Source organism: Trachinotus anak, unplaced genomic scaffold (assembly GCF_046630095.1).
Source record: "Trachinotus anak isolate AG129_WGS33_773 ecotype Australia unplaced genomic scaffold, CSIRO_AGI_Tana_v1 ptg000011l, whole genome shotgun sequence".
In the NCBI taxonomy this organism is placed as follows: Eukaryota; Metazoa; Chordata; class Actinopteri; order Carangiformes; family Carangidae; genus Trachinotus; species Trachinotus anak.
This window is the reverse complement of record NW_027273862.1, coordinates 577,682-594,764: the sequence shown is the minus strand read 5'-3', so window position 1 is coordinate 594,764 and position 17,083 is coordinate 577,682. Positions and strand designations below refer to the sequence as shown.

The 17,083-nt window shown below is 40.4% G+C and overlaps 1 protein-coding gene across 1 annotated transcript; it reads left to right on the top strand.

The window, feature by feature from the left end:
- The first annotated feature begins 2,847 nt into the window (after positions 1 to 2,847).
- Positions 2,848 to 16,833, top strand: LOC139628034 (uncharacterized). The gene is made up of 7 exons (XM_071489351.1): positions 2,848 to 3,401; positions 4,492 to 4,565; positions 7,383 to 7,954; positions 8,320 to 8,382; positions 8,477 to 8,637; positions 9,076 to 9,229; positions 10,374 to 16,833. The coding sequence occupies exons 1-5, from the start codon at positions 3,397 to 3,399 to the stop codon at positions 8,549 to 8,551; spliced, it is 789 nt and encodes a 262-aa protein (XP_071345452.1). The 5' UTR covers positions 2,848 to 3,396; the 3' UTR covers positions 8,552 to 8,637; positions 9,076 to 9,229; positions 10,374 to 16,833.
- Positions 16,834 to 17,083: the final 250 nt, after the last annotated feature.

Sequence of the window (17,083 nt, the reverse complement as noted above, 5' to 3'; positions counted from 1 at the left end):
GCCCAAACGTCTGAGACCATTTTCCCATCCAAGGGAATGGAAGTCCAAGTCTGTCTTAGACTTTTGGATCCTGCTGTATGTCCACAAATTTGCCAGTTGTGTAAGTTGTGAAGCTGGATGGAGAGAAAGAGTTTCCTGTCCAGGTAATCTTGTGCATGTGGTGTGGGGACCCTTGATACAGATGTGGCATCATTGCTGCCACATGGTGAAACAGTGTTCGGAGCCATGGCCGCTCTCAGCACACTCTCATATACACTCATATATTGACCTTAGCCATGGGTCTTCTTCCTCCTGAGAGGGGCTCAATAGATGGCCTAAACAGATCAAAGAGCATGTCTTTCAATGGATCTAAACATATCTGTAAGAGGGACATGGGCACTGTGGGTGGTGTTTATTCTGCTCCCCTCCTGTAACAGACAAACTAAAGAATAATAATGAAAATGAAGTGTAAATACATAATTTCTTTTTTTGTTTTCATTACTAAACCTAATGATGCATTATTGTATGTAAGGCAAAACAGCTGAATGGTTATATTCTACATGGAAACACAGCAGGAACAATTTCAGTTACACTTTGACGGTGGGTTCAATTTAAGCATGCTCTGTGATTTATGTTCAATAACCATATGAGCATCCTTTTACCACTCGTGAACACAATGCCATCAGCCTCAGCAGTTGTACCCTCTTCCTCTAAATGTCTCTATACAGAAAGCTCCATATCTCCCATTTCACTCTGCAGCCCTGAGGGGGGTGGGGGTGGAATTAGGGAAATTAACTTTTGAAAACTCATCATGGAGCAAAACAATTTGACTAAAAGTCACATGGTGTTATCCACACCATTACAGACTGTGCATGTCTGATGCATTTGATAACGTGTGCGTCTAATGACGTCTGATAATTCATATCAATAGCCTATAAAGCTGGTTGTTGTATAACAGCAGTTTGGGTGTAGAAATTCTCTTTGCAGTCAAGACACTCAGTCATCAAGAACCATATGCTATTACATTTACTGGGAGATTTAAAAATACGCGTGTGATATGATCTGTGAATATTAGCTCCGGAAGCTCCCTGGGTTTATTATCAGATTATAATCAGGACACAGAAGTCTGTCTTTCAAGAAAAAGGGATATGAGATGTTTTTAGCCAGGTGATGTTTTTAATTCAGCATGTCTGAAACTTGATGACGTGTACAATAGTAGATTTTTAGGCCTAACATATGATACATATCTTGCTGACAATCATTTAGTTTCACTTTTTTGACCGGTAGTCTATACTTCTATTTTAATTTCAATTCCAACCTTGGTAATTAAGTAATATCCATTTTTATGTAGCCTTCATGAAACAACATGGTAAGAACGAATGGGGCAGAGTATGTAAGTGGTCCATCTTAAGAACACTGTAGTTTCATCACAGCAGTCCTACGTCAATAACATCTACTATTGCATGATTATGCAGTGTAAGTGCAGTCAGATTCTCTCCTTCACAAGGAAAGATGTGAAAGAATTCTCCCTCACATCTTTCCTTCACCACATGACGTCATTTCCCATCAAGGTCAAGGAAAAGTGGTTAGGAAAGGACATAGGACATAATTTCTTCGATTACACATCAACCTTCCTACCGGCAGCCGAGCAGCAGCAGACACATACTGCTACAGTAAGTTTAAGTCAGCTAAACTTTGTCACACCGAACTCATGGAGCTTGTAACACTATTTAGGGTTGGAATGCCTTTATTTATATGACTGACAGCTAGATTGGTGACATAAAAAGCCCAATAGGTGGGAGAAGACAAAGTTTTTTTTCAGCTTTGTGCTTTAGAGTCGAGGCAGAATGTACCAGTGTAAACATGACTCATATCAAAGTTTTTGTCAGCACCAAACTGCAGTTGAAGATAGTCTCAAACAAATGTTATTTCCATGCCCTCACCCCTATAAAGGACAGATGATGATGAAGAATTTTCACTAACTGCAGATGCTGTAATTTCTCTCCAGGCACACCCTCACCCAGTCCACCATCTGACATGTACTGCAGAACAATGTCACAGTTCCTTTCACAGCTCAACAGGGTGAAGTCAGTCATACTCTCTCAACTCAACTGCACCATAAATCCCTGATTGAGCAGATGAGCTACACCAACACCACAAAAAAAAAACACACATTACCACAGCCGGGCTACGTTTTTAACCAATAATAACACAAATAAGAGTACACAGTTCAAACATGCTTATGTTCAGTTATATAGGTTAACTGATAAATCAACAGATTAACTGAAGTATTGGACAAATAATAAAAGAGGGTAGAAAGCAACCTTTTTACATCACAGTATTTCCTCCTGTTTGCCTCCTGTTTGAGAATTGAGCCTTTAAACTAAATAAATAAATAAATAAACTAAATATTTATTACAACAGGCTGACTCATGCTTCAATCGGACAGAGGTGATAGACAAAGAATCAGTGGGGATAAAGTCCATCACTGCTGCCAGTAACAGCAGATTTAACTGTTCTCACTGTGGCAGCTAAGGCTGTTTGTATCTTTCACACTGTGTTTCTGGCTCTCTGGGCTGTCTGCTCTGTGGATACTGATGAGCAGTAATGCACTGATAGACATGGATGAACTTAATAAAAGTCATCAGCTCTCTAAATGTGAATTTTATTGCTGCATTAGCATTAGTGAGATGTCATCTCTCTCTCTCTCTCTCTCTCTCTCTCTCTCTCTCTCTCTCTCTCCCTCTCTCTCTCTCTCACACACACACACACAGAGAGAGAGAGAGAGAGAGAGAGAGAGAGAGATTATATCAGTTTAATGAACATCAAAATTACTAGCACAGCTTGGATTCATGGAGACTATGAATGCAGAAGTTAATATAAAACCAATATTGAAAAAATAATTCTAATGACCACTGTCTGTTACTGCATTGGAGACAGTCCCTGATGCTTCCCATTAAAAAGCTTAGTGAACAACAAGAGAAACAAGTGAATGCTGTACTTTATCAAAGGTACAGAAATCAGCCAGGTTTACTATACGTTTGCCAAACCAGCCAGTTATGTGTCTTTTCTCTTGTAAAATCAAAACATAGTTTGAAAGCACTTCTGATGAAGCATACATTTCACCATTGTGTGGCTTTTTCAACACTGTAAGAAAAGTCCGTAAAAATACAGTACAATCTGCTGTGTAAATAGTAAGGGATTTTCCGTATTTGATTATTACAGGTGTTTTTCCGTTTTTTGGGTTTGCGCATTGCATTGTGGGTACAAGAAGAAGGCGGCATCTGCCAGCACAGGTAATCACCGTGCTCGGCTGCGTCGGCTCTACAGGACACCACGGCACACTAGTCGCATTTTGGAAACCTGTTTTGGACTGGGAGAGAACTTCGGTTAGGATGGGAGCAAATTCTCGCACTTATGTGGTAAAGAAAAAAAAAAGATTCTTTTTTAAACATTAGTTGACGTCAGGCAGGCTAGGCTTGTAGACTGACACTAGCCACCGTTAGCTTCCAAGCCCGCGGTTTCCCCCCGTCAAAAGCACATTTATTACATGCATTTTGTAACAAGTCGAAATGTTTATTTGATATTTGTAGGGGTGCATATGTCTCATTGTGTTCTCACTCGGTCAGGCGGGGCTAGGCTATAGGCTAACGGTAACGCTAGCCCCAGTTAGCTTTCAAGCCCGCTCTTTACCCCGTTAAAAACACAAACATGCATTTCACATGCATATTTTAACAAGTTGAAATGTTTAATTTATATGTGCAGGGGTGCGTGTGTGTTACTGTGTCTTCTGGTTCAGTTTTTTGTTGGACAGTGCGGTTTGCTGAACCGCTGAGTGTTTGAACAGTTTGAATTTGCCGGGTGAAGGAAGGATAGACAGCCTCTTCCACATTAAAAACACTCGTGATTCTGACCCCATAAGTGGAATCATATTACTCTGTTGCATTTGTGGTATTTTGGTTGTATTGTAGTTACTTCGGAGCCAGGAACACTCTGTTGAGCATATAAATGCTCTAAATTGGTTATGGCAATGTTGTTAGAGCTCGGAAAAGTGATCCAGAGCCTGGAACGCTCTGCTGAGAGTTAAATTTGCTGGGTGAGGGACAGGTAGGCAGTCTTATCAACATTATGTTGGGTTGTAAGTTTTTGTGGATTTAACTGTGTCTCTTCGACTGAATACCTAAAACACAGCAGGTCTCACAGACATGTTAATAATGTGTTTTTTTTATGTGGTCACAAAGACTGTGGAAGGAGGTTTTCCTCATTCAGTAGCTTTGCTGTTCATATGTCACGGATGCACCCAAACACAAGGACCAGACAAACTTGGAACCGTAGTGTGTCTATACAGTTGAAATGTTCATTTAATTTTTGCAGCAGTGAATATGCAGATGTTAAAGGGCTTGTGTCTCACTTGAGTGGCCACATACAAGAGAGTCTCACTGTAACTTGTCCCTTTGATAGATGTTCTAAGACATTTAATGTAAAGTCATCCTTTTCATCTCATATTTCCAGGTATCATAGAGGGTGGGATGTCACCCAGATAGCACCTGTTCATCTATGTGAAGTTGCAGAGCAGTCTTTGGCAGGTGAGGGATCACATGTTGTAGAGCCTGAAGGAATGGATGTCACTGATGCAGAACAAAATGACAATTTTGGCAGTGATAAAGTGCAAGACACCTACACACAGAATCTAGCTCTGTTTTATTTGGGTTTGCAGACAAAGTATTTAGTCCCCACCGCCACAATTACAGAGATAGCAAATGAAATGAAAACTCTAAATGATATTCAACAGGACTATACAATGGATGTGCTATCTCGAGAACTTGAACAGTATGGTATTCCAACAGAGACATTAACACATCTTGGTAACAGTGCATATGAGCAGAGCCCTATGCACGAGGCATTGCATGCAAATGGTCCTTTAACTGCACACCACCGAAGGTTGCAATATTACAAGACACACTATAACTATGTTCAACCTGTTGAAGTCACACTTGGGTACAATGATAGAGGGCAGAAGAGGCACTATCATTACATTCCAGTACTGGAAAGCCTCAGAGCAATACTAAAACAGGGAAGTGTAGCTCAGCACAGTTTTAATCCTCTTCTCGTTGAAGATGCTACACTCTGTGATTTGACTGATGGGCATGCCATTAGACCTAATGCCCTGTTTACCTCAGAACCAGATTCTTTAAAGGTGATGCTTTTTCAAGATTCTTTTGAGGTGGCTAATCCTCTTGGATCTGCCAAGTGTCTACTTCACTTTGGGAAATTTCCATCCACACCAGCGATCCACTGTTGATCAAATCCAGTTGGCACTACTCTGTATTGAGAAAGACTGTAAATATTTTGGAGTGGATAAAGTTTTCAGTCAGCTTGTGTTAGACTTGTGTGAGCTGGAGTCAAAGGGTATATCTTTTGAGGGAAAGACATATAAAGGTACTGTTGCATGCATCATGGGAGATAACCTGGTGGCTTCACAGAAAATTTCAGCTTTGCTGAATATTTCTGTAGATACTGTCTAGCCACAAAAGCTGAATTTCAGTCTAACCCTCTCACAGTATTCACTCATAGAGATCCTGCTGGTTATAATGAGAGAGTCACCCTGAAGTGACCATGCACCAGGGCATTAAAGGCAACAGTGTTTTCAACAAACTGTCCAATTTCCATGTATGTCAGCCAGGACTGCCGCCCTGTCTAGCACATGACCTGTTTGAGAGTGTGGTTGACTATGATGTAGCATTGTGTTTGCAGTTCTTAATTAAAACAAAAAAGTGGTTTGGTTATGAGTTGCTAAATAACAGACTCAAAACATTTCCTGGGGAAAGCAGCAAAAAGCCAAATGCTGTTCCCAGTAAAGGAGGAAAGCTTGGAGGACATGCAGCCCAAAACAGGTGGCTACTGAGGTTCTTGCCTATTTTAGTGCATGACAGAATTGAAGATGCTTACAATGCTGTATGGCAACTTGTACTTCTTCTGAGGGAGCTAGTTGAATTTGTCTGTGCACCTTGCCTTTCAGAGTCACAGATTGCTTACATGAAGGTTTTGATCGAAGAGTATGTGGAAATGAGGCAAGAGTTATTTCCTAATGTAAATCTTAGACCAAAACACCACTATCTGCTTCACTATGCTGACTTGAGTTTACAGTTTGGCCCACTCATACATACTTGGACTATGCGCTTTGAAAGCAAGCATAGCTATTTCAAAAGATGTATCAGGTCAAGTAAAAACTTCAGAAATGTGATTAAGTCACTTGCAGAGAGACATCAGTTGTTACAGGCTTATCAGTGTTGCGGAAGTTTATTTAGCCCCCAAGTTCAAGTTCCAGACTCCACCAGGTTCTATCCAGAACTCTATGATGAGAGTATAAGGACAGCAGTTGCAGAATTTGGACTTAACTCGTGTAACTCAGTTGTCACAGCAAAGGTCCAGGTTCGAGGCACTTCATATGGAAATGGTATGCTTGTCGCACTGAGATATATGAAAAGGCAACTACAGTTGGGACAAATAGTGAGCATTGTTATAAAAAATGAAACAACTGTCCTACTTTTGCTACGGGAGGAAAACTGCCAGCTGGGTACCTGAGCTTGGAGTCTATGCAATTGATGAAAATAGTTCTGACGATAAGTGCATCTGCAAACATCTGGACAAGCTTAATGATTATTACCCCATTTCTTCTTACCACAGAGGTGCGAGGTCACTAATCCCACTTAAACACATGCCACCATGGAGCTTGTGAAAGAATTAGTTCAGAAAGCTATGCCATCACTCGGTAATGATCTGATGGACTCAATCATGGCTAGACTGGAGGTGATAGGAGTCAGCAGTGTTGATAACCTGAGCTTTGTGAAGACCGAGGACGTTGATGGAATCCTGCCACCCATTCAGTGCAGAAGACTTATCAAAGCTTTCAGTGCAGTGTAAGTTTTTAGATATGTAACCCTAATCCTTGTGCACTGTACTGGAGGGCTGGGCAATATGCACAAAATCAATATCACAATATTAAATTATATATTTTAAGATGTTGTGATGATATTGTGGGGATGACTATCAGTGCTTTATTTACATGATTTTTTTTCTTGATAAAACAATCATCAGTAATGCCTTTATAGCTAAAGAAGGGTAAAGAAGAATAATAGAGCAGGTACAACAGTCAGGTAAGTTCAGAACATTATTTAAAATCAGGAAGAGACAACACGTGTCATATCACAATATGATATCTCTTCTCAACAGTGCATTAATAAAATGGACCCTTATGGGTTGTTCCATTTGTACACTCTTCAGTTACAGACCCATGAGGGTTCATTTGGAACCCTCGTGGTCCATGAACCTGACGCTGAGAACCAGTGTATTAATGTAATTAATTGGTGTCATTCATTTTTGGTGATGTATGTTATCCATAGAGTCACAAGCTGCACTTGATCCGGCATCGACACCACTGCCACAGAGTGATCATCTTCCCCAAACTCCACCTCCGACACCCAGTCCCATTGAGTCCCCATCCTGTGAGACGTATTCTGTACCATGGCACAAAATGCCCCCAAACCTTATGGTTCCCTTGGGTGAAAAGAAAAGAGCACCACCAAAAGAAAGAAGAGAGATGGTTCGTATCATTATTGATGATTTACTCAGTAAAGAACCTGGAAGACCTGGAAGAGCAAAACTGCGGGGGATCGCCAAGCAGATTGTAGAGCAATATCCTTGCTCTTTCCAAGACAGAGAGCTCAATGGAACTAATGTCATTGGAACAGGATATGATGCTCTTTTTATTCAGCTAGAAAACAGAGTCGAAAATGCAAGGAGGCCATCACTGATCTGCTCAGAAAAGAGGCCAGCAGAAGATGTAATGAGGAAAAAGTCCAGAAATTCAGATCGTTATGGATGTGTGGAGTGGCAGCCTGCTGTTGAGGGTGGACCAGAACTACACTCTAAACAAGATGAATTGAAAAGTGCCTTCAAAACCCATCATCTTCAGGTAGGGCTGCAAACATCTATTATTTTCTTGGCAATTATTCTATGGATTACTGTTATTAATCGAGAAGCACATTTTTTTGGATAGTTTTTTTAATCTTTTTATATATTAGTTGTAATTAATTTGTATAATTGACTAAACCATTGAGTCGGATTAACCACGTAAGCCCTATTTTATACTTTGTCATACAAGTGATGCATAAAAAGCAAAAATAGCCGATCTATCACAACATGTTGTGAGCTTGTAGATCAGCTATTTTCACTATTTAATAAAATAAATACATTTGATTTTCCCCTAAAATCGATGATTATTTACATCGAATATTTAAAAAATAATTTATTAATTGATTAATTCCTCGCTATCTTCAGGAATCAACTGTTCGAAAATTGATGGCCGATACATATTCCATCCAGCGTGAAACTATCAACAAAGTAAGCAGCGTAAACATCATAATGGAAGAGTGGCCATTCCTTTTTGAAGCTGTTCACCTCTTTGATCACACATCTACCCTCCTTGGCTTTGCGGTCCAAACAAAGCTGGCAGAGGAAGTATCCAGAAAAGGAACAAGCATCCAAAACTTCCTTGACTCAAAAGGGATGAAGATAGGTGACGATCCAGTACAGCTGATCTCTGGCATTGCAAGATACTTCAAGGAAAATCCTGATCACCTTTTCTACCAAAATGAGGTAAATTGTATGGATTTGAATCCCAGATAATGATCACAAGATTATTATTTGTATCTAGTGCTTCTCACAGACTTTGGAATCTTACTGTAGGTGTTGGAGGAACTACACGCTTAAGAATAAAAAATAAAAAATGAATTAGTTTCCATTCACTTTTGACGCCCCTTTACAGTATATGGGCTACTGTCTGTTTTTTCTAGATGGTATTATAAGTTAAAAATCAGCAATCATAGTTGATCCACTTTGCACTGCTCTCTACTACTACTGCCACTACTACTGCTATTATAACTTGTACCACTATTATACTATTCTACTACTAAATTACTATTGGTACTATTGTTACTACTACTGGTGGTATTACAAAAAAAAGTGTTTTTTGAAGTGCATGTGATATTATTTTTTTAATTAATTCATTTTCTTTTTGTTATACATGTGTTTAAGGTGATCGGCATTTCAGGATTGCTGTCGATCAGGAAGTTGTCAATGACCACATCACTTCCCCCATTGTGGCCCTGAGCTACGCTTTCTCCATTTTTTATGTTTGCAACATAAAATACCCAAAGGAGATGTCAATTACATTGGAATTCATACAAAGGTAAGTCTAACAGTTGGAATTATAGTTTTGCGCTGGTTGTGCTGACCTGGGCCTCATTACTCTGCCAAAAGAAATACAGCCTAGTTCTTGAGATTTCTGTTGCTGTTAATTCAGCCCCTCAGTGATTTCATACATTTGAGGGGAATTTTGAAACTTCTTCAACAATGTCTTTCTATTCAATACAGAATTTACAGCTTCTTCATGTCATGACATTGGCTTATGCAACTCTTTCATGTCCAACAGTTTCAGCCCTTTTCTCAACCATTTCAGGACTTTCAATCTTCACATTACACATTTCTCTGCTTTGTTTATATTTTCATACATTTTTTACACTAATCTCAATCTCAAACAAATTTTCTTTAGCTGTCAAGTTCCAGTGTACAGCAGCACATTTCAACTCTTCAACTGTTACCCTTAAACATGTAGGATTTTCAAATTTTTCTTCTGCCTTTTTAACATTTCTACTGCTTTTAGCACCTTAAAAGCTATTCATCTCTCAGCTTACAAGTTATACTTTTCAGCTATAGCGTCAGCCTTTTCACCATTGCTTCAGCAGTTTCTTCAGCTGATTCAGCATTGCTTCAGCAATGGCATTCAGCCTTCAGCATTCACATGCATTTTCTTCAGGAAATGCTCTTTCTAGTTTATGTCTGTTGTGCCATAAATTACACCCCCTAGTCCGCAGTACGCAGAAGTGCATGTTATTTTTGATGATGAAATATTTACATTCATTCACCCAATAAACCATCTTATTAGCCATTGGTTGATGCCATTCTAGTTGATGCCGTCTGGTTTACTGGTTAGCAACATTAGCATTCGTTTTCAGCTGAATGGCGATGGGAATGAACAGACCAAAAATTAAAAACAATAATAAATTACCATTATGTGTGTGTCTCAATTACCATCGATCAGATGACTGCTGGTCATTTGGGACAGATTAGCTGTAGACAGACAGAAGTCTATAAGAGGGTCGGTCTGTGTGCCTGTCTGTCCATTGCGAATCTCACAAACCGCAGGACTGATCAGAAGCAGAATTCTGGAGTATGAGTATTTATCCATCTCAACCTTGTCTGCATGTTACTCTGTACTTCTGTTCCATTCATTTAATTGCATGTGTAACTAAAATATTTCTCTATTTCCTTAGAGTTTTCCTTGGAATCAATCCTGACCGAGGGTCCAAGGCTGAGATGAAGGGAACACAACAGCAACATGTTCCTCCAAGACTGCTGAAGTTCCTGTCTGACCTGAACAATTTTGAAAATCCATGGAAAATCTGACCTTTTGTCAAAGGTCAAAAACGTACACACACACACACACACACACACACACACACACACACACACAGAGACACACGACCTCCAAGCTTCATGTTGTGAAGAAAAGTCACAACATGAAGCTGCATTAACATAGTTGAATGTATTTTAATGTTATTTTATTATTTTTGTTGTATTCTCATTTTGTAGAAATGCATTTTTTTTTAAAAACAAGTTTTAAGGTGCTCAGGTGGCACGGGTTAAAGTACCTGCCAACCACATTCAGGGTGAGGGAAGCCAGGCAGGGAGGGTGATATTTGTCACTGCATGTACTCCTACAGACAGGGGTGGCACCTGTCAGTGGGGAATATTGAGTGGGATGAGTAGGATGGAGGCACCATGTCCTCCCAGTGCAGGCTCCTCCCTCCTCACTGGCAGGTGAGCCAGTAGGGTAAAACAGTGGGAGGAATTAATTGGCATTACAACTACATTGGGGAGAAAAGAGAGTAAAAAAATTTTAAGAAAAAGTTTTAAAACAGTATAACACTACAGTTTAGCACTTGAATGAATGTTAACTCAAGTTAAAGATTAATGAATGTTCTGTTGTGAAAATTGAACATTGTACATGTTGCTTTAATGGTGCTTTGCACATTGTTCATTTGTTATTTGTAGAGTTGTTCTGATAACAATATTGGTATTGGAAATACTCCCGATACTGTTTAAAATGCTGGTATCAGCAAGTACACAATTCTATGCCATAATGATACCAAGTTTTATATATATATAATTTGCTCCCCTTTTTTTTTTTTAACCGCTTTTAGCATGGCATTGCCATATTGACAGTGTCATAAAAGACGAACATATAAAAAGAAAAACAATGTTTTTTCACTATTTTATTTAAAACAGTGGTTTGCATATGTATATTGTTTTTTGTTAACCTGTTTGTAGTAAACAAATGAATGCACTTTGTTACATCAGAAAAAAAGTCAATGAATGCACTTTTAAGAGTATGTCTTTACACAAGTTACTTGAAGAAAAAAAAAAATAAACATTGTTCAATTTGTATACATTGTGGTGGATTCAGATTGATTGACGGAAGTGTCCGTAAATGTTACAGAGAATATCTTGTAAATGTACGGAATTATCCGTTTTAGGATTGACAGAAGTATCCGTAAAAGGTACAGACTGTATCCTGTAAATCTACGGGATTATCCGTTACCAGGTTGACGGAAGGTGTCCGTAGAATAACAGGCAATGTACTGGCAGAAAATTACCAGTACATTTTCTGTTTTTCTACGGATTTTTTTCTTAGAGTGAAGCTTGTTTTTGAGTGTAGCATCTTACATTGAGGTTCAAGCTTTTTTATTGCAGTTCTACATACATACTGTAAGACAAATGCAGAAACAAAATGTTGTTGAGGGAAGAATCTGTTGCAGAGCCTGGTAGACAAGAGAGTTCCTAACGCTCCGCTGCCTCTTGTCAGATGGTGGGAGAGTGAAGAGGCTATGGGAAAGGAAAAGGTTGTTGGTCCACTATGCTGCTAGTAGGTCCACCTCTTCTCTGTAAGCTGTGTCATCGTTGCTGTTGATAAGGCCCACCACTGTTGTGTAAAAAGCTTCTGGAAACATCTGTAGCCGGTCAGAGATGTAACATGTAGCATCAAATTACTTACACATGGAGGAGGAGAAAAAACAGATCTGAGTCAAGCTCGAGCCCTTTAGCAGCTCTTGGGGTTCTCCATCTCAGTAAAGACAGTCCAGTATTGGCTCCATGGTCGGTCTGGGAAAAATTTTCAGCCTTGGACTTATCCACTGGGACCTGACACTGATGGAGCTGGTAAAAAGGAGCCAGTAGTCACTAAGGCGAGTCCATCTGTCTTCTGTTTTTTTCTTTCTTTGTCAGTAGCTGGTGGAAAACACCCGCTGGACGTACTTGGTAGTTGTAGTGTATGCTTTGATTTTCTCCATCGGCTGTAGGGGGCAGCAATGAGACCATTCTGGCTGCACTCAAAGATCAGATTGAGGAGATGCACATGAGAAAGAGGCCCAGATATCAGAAGCTAAGAGAGCAGTGTCAGAAGCAAGGATAGAGAGATCACTGCATACCCATAGTGATGAGATGAAGAGGCTTTGCTTGTTCTGACATTGACAGTCCACACTGGGGTCTGCTGGAAGAGATTCATTTATGAAAAAAACTCAGTGTGGTTGTAAGTAGATATAAGTGTTTATTAATGTATTTGTCAACAGCAGCTCCTCCTGTGGGCATCCATGAATTTAGAATGGTGAATAAACTGATAATGAATAATAATAATACAGTAAAACTCAGCTCTTCCAAGGTTGAAGTTATTAATGTTGACCAGTGGCGTGCTGTCAGGACAAGCAAGGCAAGCAGTGTTTTACCAGTAAAAGCTAATAGACGTCAATTAGAATATCTCTCCTTACATCTGATCTCAGAACAGCGTTATGTCCCATAAAGTATCTGACATTGCTGTTTGCATTCACAATGTAATTTACTGAGCTCTTGCTGACTATTTTCTTTGTCATTTTGGGATTGTGTCTCATTGACAAACACTGGGGCTTGTCAAGCAGAGGAGAACAGCATTTGTTTTGTGGATAATCTTGGGGCCTTTGATGGGTGACTAGCTATAGCCAAAATGTATTTGTCAGGTGTTGACTCAGCTTCCACCATTCTGAGATCAGTAATGCTATTGTACGCATGATTATACACATGTGCAGATGCATGTGGAAGCTGTACTTGCACATTAGAAGATTACTACATTTCTTTGCTCTGTAAATGAAGTCTGCGTGTTAACAAATGTTATGACAGGTCATATTATTTTCTGGCTGTGTATTTTCTTTTTTCCGTGCCCTGAAAGTTGGTTGGTATGACGTGTGAGAGTGTACTTGTATCAGTGGCATGCCCTCACGGCAAGCAAGGCAAGCACTGCTTGCCAAGTTAGCTGTTGTATCTATTGTTTCTCTCATTTTCGTGGGTGTGACTGTGTCCTGTTGACAAAGACTGGATATAATCCAAGCAGATAGGACAGCAAGTTAATTTGGAGGTTTGCACATTGAGGATAATCCTGTGATCTTTGACTGGTGATCAGGTACAGCCAAAGTGTGCTAGGCAAGCTGTCATTGTGATAGTGCAATGCATTATGTGCATGAGCAGATGTGTCTGGAAACTAAACCTGTGCATTAGGCATTAGGAGGCAGCAGTAGCAAAAAAACTACAAATTATGCTGATTTATCATTTCTGTGCAAGATCTGCAGTAAATCTGAGAAATTAGAGACAGAATATTGTTGCAGGAGGACAGCAGCTCCTTTCAGGAACAGATCAGTACAGAGGTAGTGAGCAGAATGGGAGAGAAAGAGAAGGAGAGAGAGACAGAGAGAGCGGTGAGGCTGAGCACCGGAGCAGAGAGTTAGCTTGTTAGTTAGCAGTTAGCAGTGTAGCTGTGAACACAGCAGTTCTTTGTATGTTCATTTTAGGCTGTTTGTCAGTAAATCAAAGCTACGACTCCTCAGGACTGAAGTTCTGCATCTCTGAGCTTCAGCTACAGTCCAGATGATGAACCAGGAAGATTAACAACACTGAGGCGGGAAAATACAGGATTCTACATTATCACTGGACAGTGTCACTGTCAGTTATTGGTAAATATGTTGAAGACCATAGAAGTGATTTTTAGTTATTTTTCCTCTATTCTGCACATTTGATATGTTAATATCAGTGCAGAAGAATAATCCTAAAACCTCTTCAGACAGAAGGAGGAAGGTGAAGATGTCCAGACAGAGATCAGAAGATGCAGGAGAGAGACTTTCAGCACAGGAAAGACAGACAGCACAAAATCATGAGACAGGATAGGACCTGAATGTCTGAGAGATGCTTCTACGATGGTCGTGAAAAGGTCTGGTCCATATTTTTGTGATTAGTGTAGTACACAGCTGAATTACTAAGTCAGGGTTTTTGCTTGGTTCTGCTTGGTTCTGTTTGCCTATTCACTGCACACCACTGGCATCATCCTGTGTGCCAAGACAGGGAAGTGATCGGTGGACTGACTGCTGCTGAGCTGCAAGGTGTGTGTGTGTGTGTGTTTGTATTAATGATTTCCAGTGATGGTGTTGCCACTGTGAAGCTGGCTCCCTGCAGACTGTGAAGGTTGACAGGGGCAGAGGAGAGTGTGGGGCAGAGTCAGAGATGAAAGCAGAAATAAAACTCAGTGAATTGGTAAATGTGTTGCCTGCTGACTCTGGGTTATGTGCTAGCATTTGGTTCATCTCATCAAAATAGAGACAGAGAAGAGCAACTATCCCTCACTCTGATGACTAATATCCTTCATCCAGTTAAAATATACTGTTTAAAATGACAAAGGTGACTCATGCGCATAGGGAATATGACATCATTGTCAATGCGATCTGAAACTACCTCCCGAAGGTGGTTTCGATCTGGTTTCCAAAAATCGGATTTTATGTGATTTGTGACTGTTCAGACTTCAAAAGAGCCATCCAGTTCCAATCTGGATGGGCTAAAAATCGGATTTTGGCTGGCAGTCTGAACGCGGCCATTGAAGTACACACCGATAGTCTCTGAACCAAAGACCACCTCACAGTTAGTGTCAGGATCACCAGAGGGAGAACCAATCTTTCAGACTGTGACCAGCTGTACCAGCAAAAAAAAAACCTTAAAGCAACAATTATAACTTTGAAATTTTCATCTTGTCCCAAGGCTACAGGCTCATATTTAGGCTTGTTACTAGTCTGAAATGGTGCAAGCTCATTTTTTCACATTCAGCCAGAGAGACTTTTGATTTCCCAAACAATAATGTGGACAGTCCAATTACAATCAGTTATTTGTCTGTGAGGTGTCATGTAGACAATGACAGCATACAGAAATGCCTGCCATAGAAGCAGATACAAAAATAATCAAGCTGACAGCCTATTGGCTATGCACTCAGAGCAAACTGTCTCAAAATGATAAAATTATATATCATGTCAAAATTGAATTATTGGTTCTGGTCTTATTGCTTCCCCTACATATAGGGTTGCCAACATTCCTGTATTATACAGGGACATCCCATATTTGAAAATAAAATAACATTTTTCCTGTGTCCTGTGCTGTGAATAATGTAATGTCAGATACAACCAAACTAGGTATAGTCACCAAGTGGATTGGAGAACTTTATCTATGAGCAGTAGACTGACAAGCTCTTTATGTGTGGTTGCCTTTTACACATAAAATTGACGGTCACTTTTATGTACAAAGGCACCAGTGTTGTGTCACCTGGTAGAGTGCAGGTTATATTTGTTGTTACCCTTGATATATTTGGGTTATAAGTGTCACAGGGTGTAGTGTGTCTGTGTGTGTGTGTGTGTGTGTGTGTGTGTGTGTGCGTGTGTACGTGTGTCACCGACAGACGCTGATTGGAGCGGCGAGCCCAACCCACCTCCAACCAGGTGATCGAGAAAATGCGAACCAGGTGTGCGGGGAGAGAAAAAGTGGAGGAGAGACGGAGAGGGCGGCGCGGAGCAGACGGTGCAGGAGAAAGAGCCCGAGAGGCCTGGCCAGGCTATGGCCGGATCGACTGAACCCAAGCAGACGAGAAGAATCTCAGTAGCTGGACCACACCAGGAAGGAGCAGCAGCAGAGAGGTCATAGACATCCGGCTGCTACAGAGAGGGAGACACGCTACGTGGGAAAGTGGAGGGGTGAATGCACGCTTCGCCCCTCCTCCAGTTAAGTCTCCCTCTTTATTCATTCTGTAGTCTACCGCTGACTATGCTCAAACTCACCGAACGGCTGGTTGTGTCAGAAGAGTTTATTTACTGAACGGGAACAAAAAGGGGAGGGCCACTAGTTATTTGCATGTTTATTTTGGGTGTATTTTATTGGTGATTTTTCTCACTAATTTGCCTAAGTTTGTGTGATTTCTTTCCATTGATTTTTGCTTAACTTGTTTAGTGTATATAATTTTTAGTGTGGGTAAATATTTCTAGTATTTTGTTACTTCACTAGTTGGCCACCCAAAGCAGCTTAAATTAGTCCATTCGGAAAACGCATCTGAAGGCGAATGAGTGGGGATTGAAGGGTCTGCTGATTTGGGTCCTCTCTCTCTTTTTCCCTCCTGTACCTGCTGGAGCCAGACGCTGCATGTGGCAGTGGACACCAGGCCTCCAGGAGTAGCAATCACTCCACAGATTGGACTTTTAGGCACCTTGCATATTGGACCCTGGGATATTGTTGAGACGCACTGGACTGGTTTTTTTTATTCTGGTCTTACATTATATTGTTTTACTCTGTTTTTGTCATATTTATTGTCTTTTAAAAGAATATAACTTGTCTTTTGTAAACTGGCATCTGTTGTGCTGTTTTGAGTTGGCAAATCTCCCCAGTAGAGTTTTTAATAGTAATTAAGGTTCCCTTAACTTTTAGCCACCCTCACGGGTGTGACATAAGCACATGAGAGAGTGTGTGTATAAGCATTTTGAAATCTCAAAAAATGGTTGCCTCAACCGGGAGGTGGGAGGGGAGGGGGGGGCTCCATTATTTCTTCACATAGAAGGTGGCAATCTTACCCATGTATCAAGTTTTACATGTATTCCTT